Source organism: Pseudorasbora parva, chromosome 2, assembly GCF_024679245.1.
Source record: "Pseudorasbora parva isolate DD20220531a chromosome 2, ASM2467924v1, whole genome shotgun sequence".
Taxonomy (NCBI): Eukaryota; Metazoa; Chordata; class Actinopteri; order Cypriniformes; family Gobionidae; genus Pseudorasbora; species Pseudorasbora parva.
The window spans coordinates 7,455,428-7,471,649 of NC_090173.1; the positions used below are offsets into that span (position 1 = coordinate 7,455,428).

The 16,222-nt window shown below is 38.4% G+C and overlaps 1 protein-coding gene and 1 long non-coding RNA gene across 2 annotated transcripts in view; both read right to left on the reverse strand.

Annotated features, from left to right (window-relative positions):
* zmp:0000000896 (caspase recruitment domain-containing protein 10) overlaps window positions 1-15,765 on the reverse strand; it is a 47,573-nt gene extending 31,808 nt beyond the window's left edge. The window contains exons 1-7 of the mRNA XM_067454964.1: window positions 15,648-15,765; window positions 12,957-13,178; window positions 5,158-5,295; window positions 4,526-4,712; window positions 3,628-3,766; window positions 2,539-2,709; window positions 2,331-2,450 (exon numbers count right to left, since the gene is read on the reverse strand). Coding sequence (XP_067311065.1) covers window positions 2,331-2,450; window positions 2,539-2,709; window positions 3,628-3,766; window positions 4,526-4,712; window positions 5,158-5,295; window positions 12,957-13,178; window positions 15,648-15,654 — 984 coding nt within the window. The 5' untranslated portion in view covers window positions 15,655-15,765. The remainder of the gene's footprint in view (window positions 1-2,330; window positions 2,451-2,538; window positions 2,710-3,627; window positions 3,767-4,525; window positions 4,713-5,157; window positions 5,296-12,956; window positions 13,179-15,647) is intronic.
* On the reverse strand, window positions 7,766-10,060 carry LOC137091181 (uncharacterized). The gene is made up of 3 exons (XR_010908038.1): window positions 9,720-10,060; window positions 9,055-9,098; window positions 7,766-8,890 (listed from the first exon to the last, which is right to left on the reverse strand). It is a non-coding gene; the product is annotated as an uncharacterized lncRNA (long non-coding RNA).
* Window positions 15,766-16,222: the final 457 nt, after the last annotated feature.

Here is a 16,222-nt window from a genome sequence, read left to right on the forward strand (position 1 = left end):
CAAACTGTTCAGAAGTTATAAGCTAAAATTGCATTTTTTTATATCTTCTGACCATTTTATATAATTCTGGCCAATCATCTTCGAAACGCCTCAGTAGGCAGCAGCCTTGTAGCCTCACGTCATGCTTGGGATGTACCGAATTAGGTCTGAATATGGAAAAGCATTGCGTAAATATAGCCTCGCGTCCAATTTGGCAGCAGGGTCTGAAGATGATCTGGTAAAACTTTCATGAAAATCAGACAAGCTCAAAAAAGTGTTTTTTGAAACCTTGGACGGTTGGTTCAGCTAGAGGAATTGAGTTAGAGACTCCAAATTGGCTGTGGAGAATGTTTGGACTGACCTCCATCAGTGTGCCAAATTTCTTTCTTCTCAACTTTTTACCATATGCTCCTTAGGGCTGCCATAGACTCCCATGGCGGAAGAAGAAGACAACGACTAACGGATACAATAGGTGCCATCGCACCATTTAGTGCTTGCCTAATTATAATGCAACTCATGCTGTTTTTCCTGTTTATTTCTGTAAAGGTGTTTTGAAGTCATATTTCATTATGCTTTTGATACTACACCTCATTTAAAAGCTATCTGAAGCATCTGTCTGATATTGTAAAACACAATAGCTTCACACCACACACAAAACAAGCATACTATCACACAGAGGTGGAAAGTAACGAATTACATTTACTCGCGTTACTGTAATTGAGTAGTTTTTCTGTGTACTTCTACTTTTTTAAGTAGTTTTAAAAATCTGTAATTTTACTTTTACTTAAGTACATTTTGATGAAAGTATTGTACTTCGCTACATTTTAAACCACATCCGTTACTGAGTAAAAATAAATCATTAATGCAAAGAGAGGAGGAAAAAGACCGCGATCCGGAAATGACTAATATTGAATAGAGGGCGCGGGGCGCGGGAGAGAACGTGCGCAAATATCAGATGGAGACGAGCAAGACAGACGTCAGTGACACCCAGGTGAAAGCAAAACGCCGTCGTGAACCCCTGGCTAGTATGGAAATACTTTGGATATAGAAAAAAATAATGTGGTGTTGTCCTGGAGGATATCAAATTTGCACAAAATGTGGATGCAAATGAAGAAACACATAGAACATGTTCGGGCACACATCCCTCTGTGCAGATAAAGGTATGTTTATAACTTAGGCCGATTGATTTCTGTGACGCAGAGGGAATCCCGGAATCCAGTCATGAACCTTAACTTTACATTATAACGTAGATTTGGTGTAATACACGCAAACTGGTGGATGAACGAAAAACTCGAATGTGGAGCTGTAGGCCTTAGAAATAAATCAAATCGCGACATGGTCTGTGAACATTAAAGCACAACATTTGTAACGCTTGTGTCCGGGTGAAAAATGCGGATAGCTCACTTAATATATCTGGAGTGGATGCAAACACGGAGGCGATTGACGTCAAACAGATCGCGCTTTATTTCCCGCTGAACTCTGATCACAAACTCCATTTCCGTCCACAGCATTACTCAATAAAACAAAATAACTGACTGTTAGCAACAGAAAAACAGAGAATAATCCCCACACATGGGAGCTCAAAACTTAGTGCGCACATAAGTTACACAAGATGCAGAACTCGTTTTCAGGGAGCGCGCAGCTCTTAAAGGGGCCACACTATATTTCTACTCGTTACACATTGAATGCTATATGAATATATGATCTGCTTGTTCTCTCTCTGTGAATGAGCTGCTCCGTCTACTACATATGGACTCTGTTATTCTTAAACATTAACGAATTAATGATAAAAATAAGTTGTTAATCTAATTCATAATAATTTATTGAATTTAGTTTATTAGACATGTTTTATTGAAATTTTGATAAACAAAATAAACAAATGGTTTTAAGTTTGTTATAATAAAGCATTTGTTCAACCAAATAAAAAAAGACCAATCTTCTTCATTCATTTAACATCATTTTAACAAGTGATAATAACCATCATTTAATAATAGGTACAGTAAATGTTTAATTGATGTTTTCTGAGATAGTTGTCATATCGTGAAAATCTCATTCTATCACAACCCTACAGGGGAGAGTCCCCCACACCCACTGTTAAAAAAGTAACTAAGTAACTTTTACTCTGAGTACATTTTAAATGAGCTACTTTTTACTTTTACTTGAGTACATTTTTAGACCAGTAATTTTACTTGTACTTAAGTAAAATTTCATTGAAGTAACAGTACTTTTACTTGAGTAGAATATTTTGTTACTCTTTCCACCTCTGCTATCACACAACTCATACTGTTTCTGTCGCATACGGCAGAGGAAGTAAGAGAAGTATGTGGTTCTGAATTCAGGTTTCCTCTCACTTTCTCTCTCTGCGACTCCGAGCTCTCCAGCTCCCCCTGCAGTCGGGCGATGGTGCCGCACAACTCCTGCCGCTGCTCCGCCGCCTCCTGCCGGTCCTGCTGGAGGATGTCCAAAAGAGCCTACACACACACACATATACACACATATACACACATTACACACGCTTCTGGAAGTGCCATGACGAGCAGAGAGAGTCTCGGGACTGACCTGATTTCCAGAATTGTACTCGCTCTTTCTCGCGGCGAGCGGCGGCGTCTCCTTTAGGGCTACAGTTGAGTGGTCACATGCCTCACTGCTTGTATGATGCGTCAGAGAGGGGGCGGAGCCATCGTCTGCTCTTTTATCCGCCTCCAGTAATCTCTTCCTGAGCTGTTCCACCTGTCAGTCACGTCACACGGACACGCCCACTATGAGCCTGACATAAACTCTGTGCAGTGAAGTGTCTCAACGAACAGTTTAGGGTTTATCGTATCATTTGATGGTGAACAATGAGCCGCTAAGAACTTTAATGGGGACCTATTATGCACAATTCACTTTTACATGGTGTTTAAACATAAATGTGTGTTGTCAGTGTGCGTACGCAGCCACCCTACAATGGTAAAACTCCACCCACTCCTGTTTTTTAATCCCCATAAATCATAAGCAGTGTCTCAGAACAAGCCATTTGCCGATTGTAGCAGTGTGATGTCACATTTGATTAAGCCCCGCCCATGACTGCTGACAGACTCCGCCCTACTACAATAGACCCCGCCCCTCAGTCTGCCATGTTTATCACCTCGCCACAGCATTTTAAAGCAGCACCGATTGTGTTTATGTGAACTGTGTGTTTTTGACTGTTTAAGCACAATAGAGAGGCTTAAACTTAACACAGATAATAAACGTCATGCTGATGAAAAAGTTCAATGTCTTGTGAGCATGACCGCGATAGAGATGATCACAGATGTTTTAGTTTTTGGCAGAGTATCGGAGGCACGAGCTGTACAGGCTCCGCCCTCTTCTAGATAAGGGGGCGGGGAGCAGCAGCAGCTAATTTGCATTTAAAGACACATGCATGAAAACAGTATGTTTTTCCGTCCACTTCAAAATGGGCATCTTCAGCATGGTATAATACGTGATCTGTGGGGTATTTTGAGCTGACACTTCATTGATACATTCTGGGGACACCTGAGACGTATCTTGTAAAAAGGGGTATAATAGGTCCCCTTTAAAACTATGTAGTCAACACTTCTATAAATGTTTCAACTGATCTACAAGTGATTTTATGAGGGACGAGTCTTAATTGTCAGTGTATATTACCTCAGTGAGCAGTTCTCTCTCACGCGCCGCAGCCCTGCGCTGTTCCTCGAGCGCTCGTGAGTATTTCACAGCCTGATCCAGGTGTCTGTCCTTCAGCAAACCCAACTCACGAGTACCAGACTCCCAGTCCTGCCTCAACCTGACCCAGAAACACACATGTAGGAACAGATTCAGGCATTTGGCAAATACTTTTATCCTAAGTGACTTAGTATGTATTTAAGGTACACATTTTTATCAGTTCATGCAATCCCTGGGATCCCATAACACCATGTTTGACTATATATATATATGTTTGGGGTCGGAATGATAAATGATATGATGTATATATTAGGGTTATAGATGTAACGTGTTAATTTTATTCATTAGTTATGGAAAAATAAATAACATGTTACAATTATTAAAGACCTTTGTAGTTCATCTTACAGTACAATGCAGTTCAAAATTCAAGATATCAGGGCAAAAATTACCCTGTATGAGTTCTTGTCTCATATTTATATCATATGATAAGCAATATCACACAAGTGCGAAAGTTATACTGATTTTACGATTAAGACGTTAGTATTGTGTTATATGGATTCACGTTCAGGTGAACAAATGATTCAATGGCCCATTGACAAAGAGAGCTATTTACTTAATTACTGAATTAATCTAATGAATAAATGACTCATTGTCTTACTCAATTAGAAATTTAGCGCCAACTACTGGCAGCTTTAATTTCTAATGTGGGGTATTATTTCATTAAAAAAAAAAAATCTGTCATCATGTACTCACTGTCATGGACTGTTTATGTTGAAGTAAATATAATATATGTCTATTTGATACTTTTCTCATTTAACATAATAATGACTTTAAATTATATTTTGGGGGTAATTATATATATTTATATACATAAACGCACCTCTCCAGCTGTATCCGGTCCTGTCGCAGCTCTTGCGCTTTGCGTTCAGCTCGGCTGCGCTCCTCCTCGGCCACACGGCACCGCTGAGACAGACGACGCTCGCACAGACGACTGCCACGCAACTGCTCTCGCAGCTTACGCACCTCCAGCAGCAGAAACTGAGTCAGACCCTCAGGACCCTCCTCATCTACACACGAGATTACAAAAATAACATTAAACTGCTGCGTGAAGGACAATCAAAGTCGTCTTTTCTTCCCTATAGTGCCTAGACTGTAATGGCTTCCAGAACAAGAACAAATGTAGGGCGGGGCTTGGTTTTGTCCGTGGGGAATTGATTGGATGGTTGTAGTTTTCTATTGGTGGATCTCATGTGATTGACAGGTTGCCCTGCGCTTGTCCTCAGAGAAGAGAAGTCGCTGCAAGAGGGAGGGAAAGTCATTTTGATACAAGTTTACAAGGCACATTGATTTAAAAAAATGTGCAACCGTCCAGCCAATTCCTCATGGACACAAAGTCCCGTCCTACATTTGTTCTTGTTCTGGAAGCCATTTCAATCAGATATACATCACAATACAGGAGAAAAGACTATAGAAACAGACTTTAAATGGTAGAAATGAGCCGTGTTCACACACCCAGCATAATGGAGCAGCGTTGCGTCGGTTGTTGTCCGGTCAGCTGTGTGAACTGCTCCGGATGATAAAACTCCAGTGACTCCATAAAGGCCTGTAGGCCACGCTCGCCACGCCCCCTCAGGATGTCCAATAAACGCCCTGTACACACACAGCGGCCAATCAAATCACTGCACACTGATACTAACAAATTTGCCCACCAATCAGATCACATCATGTACTATTTAGAGTGAATTTGCATTGGTGAGTGTTGGGCTAATATTGAGTCAAGTCCAGTTTATTTCAATAGCGCTTTATACCAAATACAGATTGTTTGAAAGCAGCTTCATGAAAATAAACAGGAAATGAATAGCGTTGCAAAATTCATAGACTTTGACATAATTCAGTTCAAGTTTTGTTCTCATCCGATATCGTCAGTGCGTCACGTTTATAATTGTTAATTGTCTTTTAAGCCTATTTTACCCACCACAGCCCTTCGCTTTCCACAAGAGAAAACGTTTTTTGCTTCCCTATTGACTTTTCCAGATGTGTGTGTGAGAAATGTGAGGCTGGAGCTTTTCAACGAATGAACCTGAGTGCAAACAGTCAGAACAAACGTGTCTTGTATCATGACTCATGACCTGATATTATGACATTGCAGAATTTCCCAATTCGGCCGTACTGTCTTCCCAGTGAACAGGGAATGTTCCTTGAACTTTGGTTAAGTAGGTTCTCTCAACGTTATGATCAAACGCTCTTCCAGTAACATTAATAGAACGTTTGTTCAATGTTAAATGGACTGCATTTATATAGCGCTTTTATCCAAAGCGCTTTACATTTTTGCCTCACATTCACCCATTCATACACCGACGGTGATGTCAGCCATGTAAGGCGCCATCCAGCTCGTCGGGAGCAGCTGGGGTTAGGTGTCTTGCTCATGGACACTTCGACACTTGGTCAAGTGGAACCGGGGATCGAACCACCAACCTTCTGGTTTGTAGACAACCTACATGAACCACTGAGCCACTGCCGCCCCAATGTAATCTAGTCTTCAATAAAGTTCGACCATAAAGACTCGGTAGGCCAAATTAAGTTACACACGTTAATTTTTATGAAAAACCAGCAAGTATAATAGGGTGACCAAACGTCCTGTTTTCCTAGGACATGTCCTGTTTTCAAGCTCTAATATAACAATTTTCTATCCAAACAGAGGAAGCATACTTTAAATGTATTGAAATTCTTAAGAAATCTTTGAGTAAATTTGAGTATCATTTGATTATCTTATTGGCAGGCCGAGTGTCCTTGTTTTCGGTAATAAAAATAAGGTCACCCTAAAGTATAATATTAAGAGTTCTTTGGTGTCTGTAGCTCACGTCTAGAGATGGTAACGGACTCTGCATTTCCTGCCTGAAGATAAAGGCAGGGGCGCAGCTGACCCCAGGGGGGTATGGCAGGGACCATCCTGGTGGTGGTGGTGAGGATGGAGGTAAATGATGGTGTCAGCATCTGCAAACTCAAACGTGTAAGTACCAACCTTTTATATTCTCGTATTAGACCATGATAGGTTAGATCTGACAGTAATAAGTGACGAAACATTCGAGTCTTCCTGGCAGAACTTACTCTAGAGATTAAATTCTGAAAAGGTTAACACTAAAAAAATGATTTAAACATTGTTTGTAGAACTTTTTTTGAAATGCCCTTATAATGGCTTGACCCTTGATTGATTATTAGTACGTTCAGAAAACAGTTACTGAAGAGGGCTCTCAAGCCGAAACACATTGGTGGTTTTTAGCATTTATTAAAGCTCCCCTTACCACAAGTGTTGCTGGATTTATTGAACTATTTATTTAGATCCTACCTTACTAGTTTTTATCAATGCAGACATGTTTTCTGAAAGCACCTGCAATTGCTTCATTCAAGAGCCCAACGAATGCAAACACTGATCCCCATAATGGTGACTTTAGTCAAAGATAAACCTCTGTTAATAATGCCTTTGATAAAAGAACGTCTGACAGAAATAAAGTAAATCTGCTTTGTGATAAGTAAATCTGCTAATGCTGTTTGTGGAGTTGTTTAATCTTCAGAGACTTAATGTGTTTTATCTTCAGTTGTGTTCTTATTTCTCTTTCTTTCAGTGCTTGGTCGCAGCAGGTGTTCGAATGATTGAGAGAATGTTTCAGGAACATCCTTTAAATAACATTTTATAAACATTAAAGGAAACTGGACATTTTTCTGCTCTTGGAATGTTACAAATCCGCATTCTGATAATGTTGAGGTCTTGAAACAGTGTTTCAGGAGCATCATAAACATTCCTCTAACGTCGAAAAAACTAGACCTGTTTGTGATTGCAGTCCCAGCTACCAGGGAACGTTCTCAGAATTATGGTTAACATTCAAGTTCTCTCAAAGTTCTTTCAGTAACATTAATGGGATGTTTGTTCAATGGTATCTGGTCTTGAATAATGTTCTCAAAAGGTTACCCACATGGAAAGAACCTATATAAACATATATGTTTTAATATAGGATTTGATATAGGTTTTTAATATATGTGACATATATAAAATTGGCCGTTTTCCTATATTATATGTACATATATGTGTGCATATATGCACCTATATGTTCACCTACACTGTAAAAAAATGAATTACAGTATATTAATGTTAATTATAATTTATTAAACTGTGGAAAAACGGATCAATTATGTTAAATTACACATAAAACATTAAATTTTCAATCAAATTTATTTTACAAACCTGCTGTCCATCTACAGTAATTTACTTTTAAAATATATGTTTTCTATGTACAATAACTAAGATATTATTTATAAAAATGCAGTAAGCACATCAATTCAAAAACATGTTTGCATATTTACAGTATTAATATTTATTTGAACAGAACCACTCACAACTTCAACCTCTAAATTAAGTAGGCCTACTTGTACATAAATAGCAACCTTTACAGCCAATTTCTGTTAAATTTACAAAATATTGTACAGAAACTGCACATTTACATTATTAGTCATTTTACATAACACATATGTCAAGTTACTTCAGTTGTAGGAAATACAAGCTTAGTATATAATTTAGAATATGCAAAAATATCTACATTAAAAGACAATTATCTTTCTTTTATACTGTCACATTGCAGTTATTATTTTATACATGTACAATTAAATTTTATCCAAAGCAACTTACAAATGAAGAGTATGGAAGCAGCAATAAGTGCAGTGACAATTTTTAGTTAGTCTAGCAGTTTTGTTAAACAGAAAAGAGCTAGTTTTATGGGTCATGTGTTCACAAAAGAATGCATCTTTAGTGGTCTCCTGAAAATGGCTGGAGTTAGTCAGGTTATTCCACCAGCATGGAACAGTCCAGATAAAGGTCTGTGAAAGTGATTTTGCGCCTCTTTGGGATGGCACCACAATGCGCCATTTGCCTTCACAGCGCAAGTCTTCACAGTGCATCAGCAAACACTGATGCCAGTGGCTGGAACATGAGCTTGGATGAGTTGTGTAGCATGTTTCGATAGGAATGGCCTGATCATCCCAATGCTGTACAAGGAAAATCTAAAGATCGGGCAGTTCTAGCAATGTGGTCTGTGAAGATTAACTGATCAGTTATAACACAAAGGTAGGGCTGACTGAAACCACGAGCACTTCCGTCTTGGCGAGGTTGAGTTGAAGGTAAAGGTCATCCAGGTGAAGGTCGGAAATTTCCATCAAGCAGGCTGAGATGCGAGCAGCTACGGCTGATCATCCGCTGGAATGAAGGGTAGAGAGCTGTGTCAGGATAGCAGTGATAGGAAAAGCCATGTTTCTGAATTATTCTAGTTGCAATTATAACAAAATACTATTCAAAACAGCTGCATGATAAGATGCAAACAAAGAATTTGTTGAATGAGAAGAACAGTGCCCATTCCACACCTGCAATGCTCACCTGCTGTAGACCTCCAGTCTTTCCACAGGACCTGAAATCACACAAAAAAGCATAAAAAAATAATACAAATAAAAAAATAGGACTATTACATGAATTAAAACATGCCAGCATGTTTTACTGAGACCAAAAACCTCAACCTAATGTGATCTGGAAGCTGAGCTAAATTTACAGTATTTATAATTAAAGTAAAATTATATTACTTTGACTTAACGTTAGCTGCATCATATAACTCTCTAGGGGTGTAACGTAACTGTCCAATCATCTGGATCGATGATAATATAATATATTTTCATTTTTCCAGAGCTATATATATATATATATATATATATATATATATATATATATATATATATATATATATATATAGGTCTATAGTTAATCGATAACGTTAGTTCATTGTTTCAAAAGATATAATGACGGTAACATAACTACCACATACAACCTTTCAAACTTTATGAATAGCTAAGTTAATCTTTCTTGGTTAAACAGATGGAAAATTGAAAGAGGCCTGAACTGCTATAATTTTCAGTGTTTTACTCAACGCCAGTTATGTGACTGAACAACGATTAGAAATGTTAACAACAGCTTTAAAACAACCAACAACATCAATGTGCAGCCACACGATATAAATATCATAGAATGAGACTCTTACCTCAGCCCAGTGATCGGTTGATATGATGGCCGCTGCTTGTCAAAAGTCGCTGTAGTTGCCGAGACATTCTCGCTGAAATGGCGCGTTATTTTTCCTCACATAGTTCCGAGATCCTGCTCACGGCTGCTCAAATCCAGTTAATCTCACGACTCACTTCACGAGTGTAGCTTAGCCTAATATAAAATCAAATCACCCGCTCTAACATCACTGTAACGTTACCTCTCCGCAAACTGTTGTGGGCGTGACTAACGGAAAATTAACCGGCAGCAAATTTGAAACTGCGTCACGCGCGCGCGCATGCAAGCACACGCACATGCACACACACACACACAGCTGCATTTACAACTGGATCTGGAAACCCATCAAATGTACATGAATAGATGTGGTTAGGAAATTTAGGGGAGAATTTCAGTGCAAAAAATTATCAAAATTAGCTTCTTTTTTTTTGTTTGCAAGACAAGGTTAAAAGATTAGTAGCTACAATCCAATTTATAGTTTGACTAATATGTATAGGCCTAATGTACAAATACTATTATTTAGCCTAAAACAACTCACTAACCAACACATTATCTTAAATGGTAAGTAAAACATGTTGAATGACTGCTGATTTCTGTAGTTAAACATTCATTTACTTTTTTCTAATTTTACAAAAAAAAAATCTGTAAAATATTAATCACACTTTTATGTATAGGCTAAAATTACATATTATTCTGTAAAAATCCATCTTAAAAAAAAAAAAGATGTAATAGGCTACCAGAATACAAGCAATTCCTGTAAATTTAATAGTCGAAATTTAAATTACAGCGAATATCTGTAAAACACCAGGCATTTCTTGTATAATGAAAAAACAGGAAAATTCTGTAAAAACAAAAAACAAAACAAATAATACAGACCATAACCTGTAAAATTACATTGAGCTATGACCGGATCCTGCCATGAGCTGAGACATATCTTATATGGCTTATATGTGGATATAAAGAAGCAATACAGGAGACCTATATGGCCTGATATGCACATATATGCACCTCAATTTTACCTATATGTGGAATATATATGTGCATATATGCAGCATACATATTATATATGTGCATATATGCAGCATACATATTGACATATATGTGCATATATGCAGCATACATATTGACATATATGTGCATATATGCAGCATATATGTACATATAAACTGCATATATGTTTCATATATGCGCATATATCCTCATATAGGTTCTTTCCATGTGGGTAGGACTAAAGCATTGTTTAATAATAATAATAATAATAATAATAATAATAATAATAATAATAATAATAATAATAATAATAATTCGTTACGTTTATATAGCACTTTTCTAGGCACTCAAAGCGCTTTACATAGAAGGGGGAATCTCCTCAACCACCACCAATGTGCAGCACCACCTGGATGATGCGACGGCAGCCATATTGCACCAGACCGCTCACCACACACCAGCTGAGGAGACCGAGTGATGAAGCCAATCGGGATAGGAGGATGATTAGCCATGATGGACAGAAGCCAATGGGCAAATTTGGCCAGGATGCCGGGGTTACACCCCTACTCTTTATCGAAGGACATCCTGGGATTTTTAATGACCACAGAGAGTCAGGACCTCGGTTTAACGTCTCATCCGAAAGACGGTGCTCTTTGACAGTATAGTGTCCCCATCACTATACTGGTGTGTTAGGACCCACACAGACCACAGGGTGAGCACCCCCTGCTGGCCTCACTAACACCTCTACCAGCAGCTCCTGGTTTTCCCAGTTGGTCTCCCATCCAGGTACTGACCAGGCTCAGCCCTGCTTAGCTTCAGTGAGAAACCAGTCTTGGGCTACAGGGTGATATGGATGCTGTTTTTTAAACATTGTTTGTAGATTTTTTTTACAGTGTTGGGAGAGATCATTCTTAGAACAACATTCTTGGAACATCCTTTAAACATTAGAATGACAACTAACTTCAAATGAATAAGGTTGTTTGTTTGTGCGGTTTTAAAAGAACATCAATGTGGGAAAGTTTTGTAGCCTGTCCAAAAGATATTGTTCCTGACTTTTTAGAATTAAAATCTTTTAAAGAATTTTAATGAAATCGCCACATATTGCCATTAGTATTTGATGAAAGTCCTCATAATGTTGACAGAAAACATTCTTTGATCGTCCTTAAAATATTAAAGGGGTCATGTGATGCCATTTCTTGTTTTCTATTCTCTGTAGTGTGGCTGTTTGGGCATGTATAAGATCTGCAGAGTTACAAATCTCAAAGTCTCAAACCCAAAGAGATATTCTTTGTAAAAGTTGTCTAAGCCACACCTTCCTAAACCGCTTTGTTCAAACACACCCCCTATCATCTGTCAACATTGCTTTGCTTTGGGAGCTGATGTTCCAAATATGGTTAGGGATATGACATTTCCGATCCAATGCCACTGTCCAATCAGAGCACACCGCACTTTCAGAATGATGAGTTTTGTAAAAGTAGACGTGTTTTAGAAAGGCAGTGTATAGAGGAGCAACAATAAGATACTGTATGTGTAAAATGATGAGTTTTTTAGCCTAAAACTGCATAAACACATTGCAATGAACTAAATGCACAAAATAATGTTATGTTTAGAAACATCATATGACCCCTTTAAGGATCTCTAACTTTTTTGCCTTAAAAATGGCTTAATGGTCAAAATGGTTCAGTGTGTGTTTAGTGTGTGGCACTGCACTTTGGCATTTTTAAGATATGGGACAGTCTTGCGCTCCTACTTCCTGTCACGTCCTCTCTAGTGTGGGTATTTGGACAGACCCAACAAACTCGGTATGAGCATTAGTGATGACACCTCATGTTAATGAATAAAATCACTAGGAAAGAGGAACCATCTGTGTTTGCTGTAGTTGGGCTCTTGACCCTTGATTGATTTATTCATTTTTCCTCTGGGTGTTGAATGAGTATGTACAGAGTTACTGAAGAAGGCTCGAAACTTTTTTTTAGTGTTTATTAAAGTTACCACAAGTGTTGCTGGATTCCCTTTTTTATATTTTCTGCTTCCACACACCTTGTGAGCTGGTGAAGTCACTCCAAATTCTACCTTACTAGCATTTATCAAAGCAGAAATGTTTTCTGAAAGCACCTGTAATTGCTTAAAGTCAAGGGTCAAGAGCCCAACTAACGCAAACAATTTCTAAGCAAAGATAAAACTCATTATGTTAATCATCCATCCCTGTGTGATGTGGTTCAGGCATCCTCACCGGCTCTGCTGATTCTCAGCGGATACTGACTGGAGTTCAGCACCTCGTCCTCGTCCTGCTCGTCGATCACCTTACACTGCCGCAGATACGGCGTCAGCTTGGCCGGGTTCAGGATGCGGGTCAGTTTGTGCCGGACTCCTTCCACTCGCTCCCAGAGCTCCTCGCACTTCTCCTCCTCTGACGAGGCCACGACCGAAGCCTCGTCTCCCAGCAGCCATTCTCCTGTGAAAACATAAGGTGGTCATGATCTTCTCACGTGGCTCTTTTCAGAGCTAATTTTCCCATTTTACAATGTTCTTGCAACGTTCAAAATGTGCAGTTTTGTAAATGTTTTACAAAAATGAGTTTTCACTTCAAAATAAACATTTCCTGATATTTAACTCCCATCCCATCCAACATGTTCATGTCTTTTTTTTCTTCAGTCAAAAAGAAATAAAAAACATTTTGAGGAAAACAATCTAGGATTTTTCTCCTCATAATGGACTTCAATGTGAACTAATGTCCAAATGCTAAAAATGTATTCTTTAAGGATAAACCTCTTGAGATGCACCATCTCGTTTTCAAAGGGGTCCTAAAATCAATGCAGTATCAGAGGAAGGGCTTCAGAGGCTCTGCATCACGAGGAATTGGGTCTTTATCTAGCCAAACCACCGGTTTGCAAAGGTGCGAAGACTAATACAAATGTATTACAAACATCTCTGGTACTTACGCCTACATCTAACGTAACCTTCCCAAGGTGATTACGTAGTCCGTGGTGTGCCGCAGAGCAGCGCAAGAGGAGCAATTTAGGTTAAAAAGTATATCAATTTAATTTTGTTCTTGAAAATGGCCGATGGTTTGGCTAGATAAAGACTCTATTCCTCTGGGATCGTGCAGAGCCTCTGAAGCCCTTCCTCTGAAACTGCATTGATTTGGACCTTCAACCGTTAGTTCCCATTGAAGTTCATAACGTGGAGAAAAATCTTGGAATGCTTTCCTCAAAAAACTAAATGTATTTTTTACAGAAGAAAAAAAGACATGAACATCAGATGTGCATGTGCATGTCTGAGTAAATTATCAGGACATTTTCATTATAATTATACTTTCACATTATTTTAAATGTTCTCTAAATGTTCTGAAACAAGTACTGACATTTAAAAAAACATTAGACAAACATCCAACCAAACATTTCAGGGAAAAAACGTATATAAATTATGTATAAACAAAGTTTTTGTGCTAATAGTCGGAGAACCAGATAACACTGAGCGAACGTTCTAGTAACGTTACTGGAAAACGTTTGTTCGTTTGTTCCCAAATTTCTAAAAACCATTCACGAGTTTCAAAACATTCAAAAGTTAATGCTTATCTTTTCCATATGAACCACATAGTACACATTCTACAAAATGTCTTAAAATAGCTTTTTTATGAGATCGAGACGAACACACGAGATAAAGGGGGAACATCACAGGTCCACATGAGCATAAAACACAGATGTGAGCAGGTAAATGCACTGCAGGAGGGCCAAAAGAGCGACTAGGGCAACAGCTGGAGAGAGAGAGAGAGAGAGAGAGAGAGAGAGAGAGAGAGAGAGAGAGAGAGAGAGAGAGAGAGAGAGAGAGAGAGAGAGAGAGAGAGAGAGAGAGAGAGAGAGAGAGAGAGAGAGAGAGAGAGAGAGAGAGAGACGCTTTTCACACAGACCTGTCAATACCTGCACACACACCCACAGGGGCATGAAGATATCAGTTCCACTAAATCAAAAAAGTTAAAAATAAAAACAAATCTTGTCTAAAGCACAACCAGCAGGATTTTCCAAAAAAAAAAAAAAACATTTAGGGGTGAGTGTGTGTGAGGGGTTTGTGTGCGCCTGTGTTCAGGTGAGGCAGGTCCAAACACATGCTGGAATCTCAACGAGTGTCTCATAGTGAAGGAATCCAGAGCTGGAAACTTTACACACCACTGTACACTAACATCAACACACACACGCACACACACACATGACCAACACACTACACTAACACTATAACACATGGATAGGCAGCACAACAAAACACACAAACAACACTACAATAATATTAACAAAATTCTAATAAATACACTAATTTTACGATAGCTACTATACTATACTATACTATACTATACTATACTATACTATACTATACTATACTAAAACAAACAACTTGCTAACTTTGGCAAACGTTCTTGCAAGGTTCTCTCAAAGTTATGAATATGTCCTTCAGTAACGTTAACATAACTTTCGTTCAGAGTTATAAGTTTTTATAATAGCTTATGTAGCACAACATTACTAAAACATACACTGTTCATTAGAAAAACATTCTGAATTATTTTACATGGTTGTTTGTCAAATCTTTTTTGTTATTATTATTATTATTATTATTATTATTATTATTATTATTATTATTATTATTATAGGAGTATATTTGTATCATTCTAAAGTAACATTCGCATGATCAAGCAGAAAACGGCACGTATATTTTCATAATGGAAACGTTAGCAAAACGTTTTTAGAACATATTTTTGTTAGCATATCTAGTAGTAAAACAACACCAAGAATTTGAAGGTTAAACGTGTTTTGATCCATAATGTATCGTTTTAAAAATCAAACATTTCATCTCTAACTCTGATCTTATTCTGTTTGAATGAATCGGTGTGAAGAGGCTGAACAGATCAACAGCTGAAAGTGAAATGTCTTACCGCTCATGGTCCACAGCAAATGAACAAACGAGATGAGAAATGAAAACAACTACAGCGACACTTTAAACTGAAACAAACCAGAGAGGATGCGAAGCGAAGTTTTATATGAGCAACCCCCCCACCAACCACCCCCTCTCTCTCTCTCTCTCTCTCTCTCTCTCTCTCTCTCTCTCTCTCTCTCTCTCTCTCTCTCTCTCTCTCTCAGAAGTCAAAACTTCACTGACATTGTTTACATTCGTCTGTCTTCTTCGCTTGAAGATCAAACTATTAAATGTAAATAAATCTAAATTGCATTGACTATTCGTTTGGAGAAATTTCTCTCCGTCTGGGCTTAACGATGTATAGACTAATCCGCAGAAAATATCAAAATGCCTGAGTCATGCAGACGTAATATGAAAGGCACAGTGTAAACTTCAATGCTCGTGTAAATGTTTCACTAGTTCAGGTGTAATTAGTCACATTCCGGGCGGGTCAGAGAGTTCAGTGACTTGTTAGTTCATGCCGGTGAGGATGAGGATGATCCACTGGAGGGAGACATCCTACTGGACATCAACACACAGATCGTTTTTATACCA